This window comes from Notechis scutatus, chromosome Z (genome assembly GCF_049901735.1).
Source record: "Notechis scutatus isolate UNSWTSFEM ecotype Mainland chromosome Z, rNotScu1.2, whole genome shotgun sequence".
In the NCBI taxonomy this organism is placed as follows: Eukaryota; Metazoa; Chordata; class Lepidosauria; order Squamata; family Elapidae; genus Notechis; species Notechis scutatus.
Genome location: NC_142025.1, coordinates 139351909 through 139362167, shown reverse-complemented (window position 1 = coordinate 139362167; position 10259 = coordinate 139351909). Strand labels below are relative to the sequence as shown.

At 42.1% G+C, this 10259-nt stretch overlaps 1 protein-coding gene across 10 annotated transcripts in view; it reads right to left on the bottom strand.

Moving 5' to 3' along the window:
- Positions 1–2961: 2961 nt before the first annotated feature.
- KREMEN2 (kringle containing transmembrane protein 2) overlaps positions 2962–10259 on the bottom strand; it is a 46087-nt gene continuing 38789 nt past the window's right edge. The window contains exons 7-10 of one of the 10 annotated variants that reach the window (XR_015745996.1): positions 8301–8373; positions 5457–6617; positions 5302–5340; positions 2962–3796 (exon numbers count right to left, since the gene is read on the bottom strand). Coding sequence is in view for 1 of the 10 variants with exons in the window: in XM_026677564.2 (XP_026533349.1) it covers positions 6320–6617; positions 8301–8373 (371 nt within the window). In the remaining 9 variants the exon portion in view is untranslated. Of the gene's footprint in view, positions 6618–8300; positions 8374–10259 lie in introns of all 10 variants that reach the window. The other 9 variants (XR_015745997.1, XR_015745998.1, XR_003371775.2 and 6 more) reach the window with 9 other exon arrangements.

Here is a 10259-nt window from a genome sequence, read left to right as displayed (position 1 = left end):
CTTTCCCCCTTATTTAGGAGGGTTTTTTGTGCTTTTAAAAATGCCAAAGCATGTTACAGGCTTTTCAGCAAGACAGAATTGGTTTGATAAGGCTTTCTTCTCATTTGCTTTGTGATGAACACATAGGCCTGAAATTCCAAATACTAACCAGATCTGATCTTGCATAGACTATCAAGTTCAGAAAAGGTCAGGGTTCAATAATACTCCCAACAGCCCTGTATGGTAGTCTAATTCATCATTTCTCTCAAATTGCTGGCTGTTGATAGTGATTTATCTGAGATCAGAGTGGGTGTTTGGCAGAAATAGACTTTGAAGAAGAAATACCTAATCTAGGGGTGTCAAATTCGGTTTCATTGAGGGTTGCATCAGGGTTGGGTTTGACCAATGGGGGGCCGGGATGGGCATGACCAGTATGATGTCACTCGGGTCGGGGGGCGCTTGTGGTGGCCCAAGCGGTCTGCCAGCAAAAACGGGCTCCCAGCTGTGATGGCCTCCTGCAACCTTCTGCCAGTGAAAATGGATGTGGGGGAGGGCATTCATTTTTGCTGACAGAGACACTGCAGGCCGGTCCTTCACTGTTTCCAAGGTGTTTCCACTGTTTCCAGATCTAAGCACCCCACGGCCAGATCCAGGCCCCACGGCCTTGAATTTGATACCCCTGACCTAGTCTGTAAATCATTCTGCCATTGTGAAAGGAGAAAATTCAAGTAATACACTGTAGTAGTAGAAGATTCTCCTTATATAAAAGAAAGATATAAAATTGATACAGTTTGGAAGTGCACTCCTTCACTTATTTTTGATTGGTAATAGTTTATGAATCAAGGACTGGGTTGTTTTGACCATTCACCCATAAAATGCCGACATTTTCATAAGAAATCAACTATATTAGTTCTAGCCATGTGAAAAAGTTGTATTATTTTATTCTTTATTGTGTCAATTTTGAATCTTGCCCAATATACTCCAGCCATATCTAGGCCAATGTACAGAATCTGCTCAGTTGTATCTTAGTATCTAACCCAAATATACAAGTAATGGGGCTTGCATCACAATGTTGCAATATATATAATTTGTTCCCTATTTCACTCCCCATCCCCCATGGATGTTTATGTTCTAGATCAGGGGTCTCAAACTCAATTTACCTGGGGGCCGCTGGAGGCAGAGTCTGGGTGAGGCTGGGCCGCATAAGGGATTCCACAAAAAACGTTAAAAAAATATCTTCAAATGTCATCAACAGTTAATGATTTCTCCAATACATGAACTGTCCTGAACACATGAATGGAATATTGAATGAAGATCATGAACAGTTCCTCAGAACATGGCTTCTCCAGCTTACTCCTTGCTGCCAGAGACTTGACAACGCTTCCTCTCACATATCTGAGCCACATTTGGCTTGAGAGAGGAGGCACTTGAGACCCTCAGTATGGCTTGAAGATGATCATCAGTAAGTCTGGACCTGTACTTGGACTTATTAAAGTTCAGGGTGGAGAAGAAGCCACGACGAGGAACGGCGGGCGGGACTTCCTTCAGAGGTCCATTCCCCCTGCGGGCTGCACTAATATTATACTTTCATATCACGGTGGGGGCCACAGGTGTGGGCCGCAATTGGCCTGCGGGCCGTGAGTTTGAGACCCCTGTTCTAGATAGTACACACCAAAGTGTACAATGTGTAGTTGATACAAAATGCAAAGGGAACAAGAAAATCCATCATTAAATAGCCATTAAATGAGTCATCACATGACTACACCCAATTTTACAGCCTTTTTTTATCCTGGGCAATATGCAAATCACTGTGGTCATTAAGTGAGACATCATATGAGTGCAACTTGCAACCTTCCCTATTGACTTCCGCATTGACTTTGCTTGTGGGAAGCTGTCTGGGAAGATCACAAATGGTGATCGTGTGACTGCAGGAAGTTGTGATGGTCATAAGTGCGAGGATCAGTCATAGGTCTGTTTTTTTCAGTGCTGTCATACTTCAAACAGTCACTAAATGAATAATCATTAAGCAAGATTTACTTATAACATTTAAAAATAGCCATGAAAATCATCTGTGATTGGCTACAATCAATATAGTCCTAAGGCTCACTGAAATAAAATAGGCTTTGGGGTCTTTCTAAATGCAAAGTGAATAGAGGAAAGGTGTACTTCAGATACAACCTGTTTCAAGGTGTTGATTTACTGAGAAAGTCTAAGATAACAGAAGAACATCCCTGCAATAGATATTTTTAGCAATATATATGTGTGTGTGTGTGTGTGTGTGTATCCTATACATACATTCATACTTATATATTAATACGGTATATATATATATATAATGTGTATATGGGTGTTATGTATGTATGTGTACACTTTTGAGAGCAGGCAACAAAATTTCATTTTTAGTATGTGCCAGTGTGCCCACAATAAAAAAATGACAATAAAGGTTATCTATCAATATATGCAATTCTGGTACATCTGCAATTCTGGTACAATTCTCGTACATTGATGTAAGATGTACGTGTATAATATGGAATTGGAGAATTGGCAGGATATGAAACTTGCCATACCGGATTTTGGCAGTTTTGCAAGCTGTTCTCGGTGGAGGGTAAGTCAACTCCTCTTTCTCTCTACTGATCACACAAATTGGATTTGCAAAATGTTTTCAGAAACTTGCCAGGTAGGAGGCAGGGATGCAGAGGGGGGCGTCAGCTTCTCTGGCTGAAGGTCAAGGAAAACCAAATGTCTCTTCCCCCTGATGCAAGCAGAAACATGCTTTTATGAAGCTTGCAGAGCAGCTGGGTTCGTCAGCTGATTGTGTTACACCATCACCAGAATGCTGATATCAGCAAGACGATTGCTTTCCCTGCGTATGGTAGATTCTGTTGTCTTCCAGGAAAGAAGACATTTTTTTTAAATTAAAGTAGGAACATTTTTAAAAAGATGTACTGTTGTATACAAAACTGACTTCTGAATACAAAGATGTTTCCTTAAATAAACCAATCTGTATTTTCACACCAGGCCCATAATCAGATCACACAATTAAGTTTAATGGCTACCTGCTTTATTATGTTTTTCTTAATATACATGCAGCACAATTATTTCATAATAAGTTAAATAATTAAACAAGTTTCAATTCTATACAATAGGATGACAAGAGGAGTCGGCCTGATAAAGTTTCTGATATGGATTCAATTCATTGAAAGGACTGAACAAATACCAAATATATTTGAATGTATACTCTGTAGTAAATGATTCTAAAATAAGGCCCTGGAGATTCAGCAAACCTAAAAAAAAGTGGAAAAGGAATGAGGCATTAACCCAGGTCCCATTTTGTGGAAAAGGGCCCCATTCCATGCACGGTTTGGTATTTAAAACTGTCCAATGGGCTGCTATCCACACTTCTTGGAATACCATTTCAGCATCCTTCCAGGAAATTGGAAATTGTGGCTTGTAATCATTTCCAGTTGTTACAAAATGATTCTAAAACTGAGAGCTAACCAACAATGGGTGCGGCCCATCAAGAGACAAATCTATCAGCCCTCATTTTACATTGCTGCCCTAGGCACTTAAGGTAGTTGCTAATTGTTGAGGGAAAGCACTTTACTGATGTTCAGAGGTACTCTTTATTCTTTCACATACTTGAGGGCTGAACCCACAGCTCCCGGAGTCATGGTCTTAGGTTTAGATTTAATCTTGTTCTCTTTCAGTCTTAAAAATGTCTGGACTCATCTTCTTACAAGTCATTGAAGAGTTCCAAAGACTGGTCTCTGGTACCTAATATTGACAAAAGGCACGTGTGTAAACAAGGTCGAAGATCCTGAAATTAAAATGATTGGAACTGAAACATTCTGTACATTCTGTTCATGAATTACACACACACACACACACACAAAACACACACACACACACAAGTGTTCCCTAATTAACACTGCTCCCACTGTTCACACAAAGGATGCCCATTCAAACAAATCCTTTACAAGCTGGGATACTCTAGAAGTACTAGGACTGTAATTCCTAGTTTCCCTTAAACTTTGTTTACAGGTTTGGCTATTAAATTATCGACTAATTTTATAATAATATATTTCTGTAATTGTTGTGTTGGTCTGATTTATACTAAACCTTGGGAAAAGCATAACGAGGCCCTCAGTTGGAGGGCACCAGATTGGGGAAATCTAGGGCAGGGGTGTCAAACTCAAGACCCAAGGACCAGGTGCAACCCGTGGGGTGCTTAGATCTAGCCCGCAGGGCCGCTCTGGAAACAACAAAGGACCAGCCCACGGTGCCTCTGCCAGTGAAAACAAGAGCTCGGGAGGGCAGCCCTCCTGAGCTCCATTTTTGCTGGCAGAGTGCTTGGACCAACACATGAGTGACCCCTCACATGAGGGATGCCATCCCCCGACTCCCCCAGGTCAAACACAACCCTGATGCGGCCCTCAATGAAATCAAGTTTGACACTCCTAATCTATGGGATATTGTTTTGAAGTTAATAGCCGGAGCAGGAATCCCCACCACCACACACAAACTCCGTTCTCAGCTGAAGAATTACAAGAGCTAATGGATTACATTATAGTACATTATTTTAAAAAATCTGATAATTACAGATTTTTCAAACTTGGTAATTTTAAGATATGTGGGCTTCAACTCCCAGGATCCCCTAGCCAGCATGGGAGTTGAAGTCCATTCATCTTAAAATTGCCAAGTTTGAAACGCCCTGCATTAAATCAATGTCATAGTTGTTCTGGATCCTGTTTCACATTGTGGCTAACCAGATGCTACTGGGTACTCCAAACAGGAAATGAAAACAATAGGAGATTACTTTGCCCCCTTCTTTTAAACAATTCTGTGTTGGCAACCATTATGACTAGGGAAGGAACACTGAAAGAATTTGGCATAGGGATTTACTAACATCTTCATCACCACAAATCTAGTCTATGATTCAATAAAATAACACACTATTTGTATGCAGCACATTTTGTCCCATTAGTTAGGATTTGCTATGTGACATGAAGAACGCTGGTATTTCCTCTATCAGTTCAGCTTCACTGCATGTACTCATCTTCTACTATTGCTGATTATTCATTCTGTATAATTGTATACAGTCATTGCCTGTCCTGCTCACCTTCTCCTCCTCATGAAATTCATCCCAATATTGTAAAAAAAAATATTTGGGAATTTCTCAAGGCTCCTAAGGATTTTGGTTGCCACCTTATATTCTGTACCTTTTTTTAATTTGTAAAGAACAGTATAGATGCATAGCCATCCAAGCCTTGGCTACAGCTGCAGGGCTTACAGAGCCTTAGGGACAGCCCCACCATACCTTACCTCCCAAACACACTGCAGGTCCAGTAGGAAACCAGGAATCTGAAACCAGATTAGCAAAAGTCAGGAGAAAGCACCAATGTCCCTCACCTTTTTCCAGAACCTGTCCTCTTATTTAAGATCGCTTGGTTCCCCATTGCTAAAGGCAAAATACTCACAGAAATGAGCCACGTTCAATGAAAAATGGACAATCCAGTGTATCTCCTACTCAGTCCAAGAAAGCAGAAAATCTATCAATTTCTGAACCACAACCCAACAGAGCTGATGGCTTATAACACAGAAGCGTCGTTGCCAATATGAAAATAATTTAATGAAGGCTTCAAGTTCCAAAATCTGTCCTGTACCTGTGGAACAAAGGACAGCCAAGTTTTCCTTTTTCTCATTCTTTGGTGTGTCTACAAAATTTCAGTAAATGATGTTTCTGTGGGTCTTGTGGTCTTCGGAGTGTTTGAAGCTAAATGTCTCACCGATGATACAACCACAACATGAGAACCAGTTTTCCCTAGTCAGTGTCCAAAAATTCATCAAGCGTACTATACCCAGGCCTCCATTCCTTCCAACGTTTTCCCCCTTCTATCGGTTTTAAGGAACAGGTGTGTTGTCATTACACCAGAATGCCATTGGGGAATACTTCTGGTATGATGGGGATTTCTACCAGTCCTCTTTGTCCAAAAGGATCTTTTTACAAGATCCCAGTGCCATAAAGATTAAATTAGGCCGACATGTCTTCCCTAAGGAGACATGATGAGAGTGTCTCCACTCCCTCAGGCTTTTCCTGCCTCAAAGAAAGCTGTGATGTGGGGGATATTGTTATGGAGTCCTGTTACCCAATGACCTTTGGCTTTTGGGAATGTGGTTCTCATCCTAAAAGCTTCAACTTCCACTATGTCATAGAGCCACAGCCGCCCATCTTGAGTGGCTAAACACTGTAAAGCCCCAGTCTTTTTGTCCATAATGAACCAAAGAAGGTCTGCTTAAACTGTCTGGCAGTAAAAGTCACAAACTGCAGGATTTGAGCTCCTCAGATGGTAGAGATGAGAGATTTGAGAGAGGACTGGTTGGTGGAAGAAAGGTTCTCATAGCTGTGGCACAGGCATGAGCAATCGGAGGATGTCTCGTCATCTCCTCCGGCAACTCCACTCCCATTGTGCAGGGGACGGTGATGGGGGGCCCCACGCGTCGTGCAGATCACCACACGGGTATGTCGGTAGGCTACAGCCCACGCCTCACCCCCAAGACACTGGCAGCGGTTCCGTGGCCCTTTGGAGGCAAATGGGACTAAAGAATTCCCCGTCTTCTTCTGCACAAAAAGGCAAGTCCTGGAAAAGAGGGAGAAACAGGTGACATGGTCACCTAACTCTGATAGCAAGACGTCAGCAAGTAGCCACACAATCATGCCCAATGCCGCTCACAGAGCACAATCATGAATATCAGTTTTCATCACCTTCCCAGGCAGTTGGTGATACAGGTAGATTCATTTAACAACTATCTTGTTTAGCAATCATTCACGGTTGTGATGGTGATGAAAAAAATAACTTTGGCACCAGCCTTTGCATTTTTGACCTTTGCAGGTCTATAAAGCAAAGGAGAACTGGAATATGATTATAAACATAGTGGTGATTTTAGTTAGAGACCACTTAGTTTAACAACTGAATTGTGGGTTCCAATTGCAGTAACTAAACACGGACTACCTGTACGTTTCTAAATTGCCTTTAGCTGTCTTTTTCCCTACAAACCAGCCAGCTTCAAAATGTATAAAATGTACTGCAATTGCTTTGGAGATTAAGGCAGGGGTGGGATTCTACCAGTTCGCACCTATTCGCTAGAACCAGTTGTTAACATTCTAAGCAGTTTGGAGAACCAGTTGTTAGAAGAAATTACTGGCCTAATCCTGTAAGAAAGGCAGGAAGGAAACATTCAGGTGTTGCTTACAGAAACTGCCTCTCCATTAACCCTTATGACATTCTTGGCAGGACTAGACTACCTGTCTCTGGAACTTCTCTGGAGTTTTTCCCCCCTCCTTTGCTGGTACTTTGCTTGTGTGGCGGGACCATTCAAAGTTAGAATGGCACTGAAAAAAGTGACTTATGACCATTTTTCACACTTACAACTGTTGCAGCACCCCCACGATCATGAGAGGCCAGGCGAGGAGATGCGTGCCTCGATGTGAGTGATATTGAGTTGGCCACGCCCCCCAACTAAGCCACGCTTACAGAACCAGTTGTTAAAAAATTTGAATCCCACCCCTGAGATTGACCGGTTGCGGAAGAGTTTGGGGAGATGTTGGTGTGCCTCCTGTCCTCTGATTATTTATCATCCTACATCTCAACCTTTAATGCTCAGCCTTCTTCATTAATGCTTAGTTCCTTGAACTAAGTGAGTTTGGCTATAACTTAGGCCTGGGGGGAAGAGATGGCATCTGTTGGGTCATCTTTGGGTAGGTGCATCTTCTGTCATTCACCATGAACCAAAGAGGCCTCTTTGGCTTGTGGTGACGATAAGAACAATTCATCACTGGAACAACTTGCCTTCGGAAGTTATGGGCTATATAAATATTTGAAGATTACAAATAGAAGAAACAATTTCTACATACCTAAAGTTCCATGAATGAGGCAAAATGATTGTGTAACTAAAATGCTTGTTCTGAAAATGCTAAACTTGGGCTTAACTTAACGGTAGCAAAAGTTTCAAGTATCCACAGAAACTTGCATGAATACATCACACAGAGTCATAAGTGGTTGAGGGCCGCCTGTACTTGTGCTTGGTGACAACTTTTCTTTCATGGGGCTCAGGGAATTTGCCTGTACCCATGCGGCCTCCACACACCTTCTTTTCAATCTCTGGGCCTTAACTTACTTTTCCCAAAATTTATTCTCTTTCATCCTGCAAAACAGGAAGGGAAGCCACCACTCCTTGTTCCCAGCAGGGATGCCTGGACTTCCATTCCTCCAAGAAATTGGAACAACAAATTACACAACATCTCCCAGTCAAGTTGAACCTACCTCTTGCGCAAATGGTATGAGACAATGATGATGGCTAAGATGAAGGTCCCTGTGGCCGTGTACATCACCCAAGCTGTGACACAAAAGAACAGAAGAAATCAATGGGGAGGCTTCAACAAACACTGAACCATTAATTCAATATCATGCTAAACACAACAGCCTCCTCAACCTGGTGCCTTCCAAATGTATTGGAATTAAAGTGCCTTAATTTCCTGCCACTAAAATAAATTAAGAAGTGATCACAGAACTCCAAGCCAGGTTACCTTTGGCCTAACTGGGGCAGTTTTAAAGCCCCCGTCGACTTCTCTATAACTGCAAAGCCTCTGCCACTAGGTGGTGCCAAATTTAATATATACTGAATGGTGCCAATGTCTTCCAGATGGGGTGGGTAATGCACAGCAGCAACCTCATTATTCTGGAGGAGACAGAAAGCTAGAAGATGACTAATTATATTAAATCCCAGATAGCCTGATGGACAAGAGGAGTGATTTACTGATGCTAATCTTCCTAAGAATGTGGCACAAACCTCAAAAATAGAGATACTTGCCATGAAAATATGTGTGGCCCAGTATACTTCTATGTATGTATATATACACACATGCAGGTTTGCATGAACACAAGCCAAAAAAGGAACATAGCCAAAGGAAGGCCCCTTCTATTGACAGCGTGCATTCCATTCTTCTTTGACTGCGTCATGGAAGTATATGCCAAGCTGAGAAATTTTGGCTCTGGCTTGGTGTGCTCTTGTTAGTCCCTCTGGTTTAACAGATAGATTTGAACTGGCAGAGCAACACTTAGTAGAACTGAAGTCAGGTAAGGCAGAGGCTGAACAGAAGCCAAAAAGGGAGTTTTCCAAACCACTCTTTCCCTTTCCCATAAAGGCAGCAGAAAAGATAATGCCAAATAAGCATATATCTACAAACTTGCTAACTTTGCATTCTATGTGCATCACCGTGCCCTGTTTTCCTGCATAGAGTTCTGATTTATCTTGCTTTTGTTATTTTCCCATGCAATAGATTCAAAGTCTTCTCCCAAATAAGAGGTTATTTGCTAAATCCTGGGTTCGTTCGTTCACCCAATTTTGATCAAAAAGAGACTGATCTAAAGTACATAATACATATATAAAGTATATATGTGTAAATAAATGCAAAGAGAACCAGTTTGGTTCAATGGTTAAGACCAGGGGTGGAATTCTGCAGTACGGACCAGTTTGTGTGAACTGGTAGTTCTGGCGATCCGTTGGCCCCGCCCACCTGCCCTTGCCCTAGTCTATCCTTTATTTCCTTCTTTTGAAGCCCAGCTGATTCACGCGGCACAGCAGATTACCACGCCTCAGCTGTTTCACTCTCCAGTCTGCAGCAGAGGTAAGTTTTAGCTGGAAATGGCTGTTTTTAAAACGCTGTGCAGGCAAAGAGCACGCTCACTGAACCGGTGGTTACACTGGTTGAATCCCACCACTGGTTAAGACACAAGGATAGAAAGCAAGAAATCGTGACTTCAAGTACCACTTTAGCCATGAAAGTCAGCTGGATGACTTTGGGCCAATCACACCCTCTCTCTCAGCCCAACCCACCTCACAGGGTTGTTCTTGTGAGAAAAAGCAGGAGGAAGGTGTGTTGAATATGATTGCCACCCTGAGTTATATATAAAGGCAGAATAGAAATAAAATAAAATGAAACAAATATCAAAATGAGAGGAAGAGGTCATCTCTAGTTCAATGGTTCTCAATCGTGGCAATTTGAAGATGTGTGGACTTCAACTCACAGAACTGGGGCTGGGGAGTTCTAGGAGTTGAAGTCCATATATTTTCAAGTTGCCACAGGTGATAAATGCTGCTGCAGTGGTCCATTGCAAGACTGTGATGCCCCAGTTTGCCCAGACAGTCTCAGAATTAGGAGAGTTGCTATGCTGGCACATCTGGAGCGAGACCATATTAGGAAAAGCTGAGCTGCACATCAA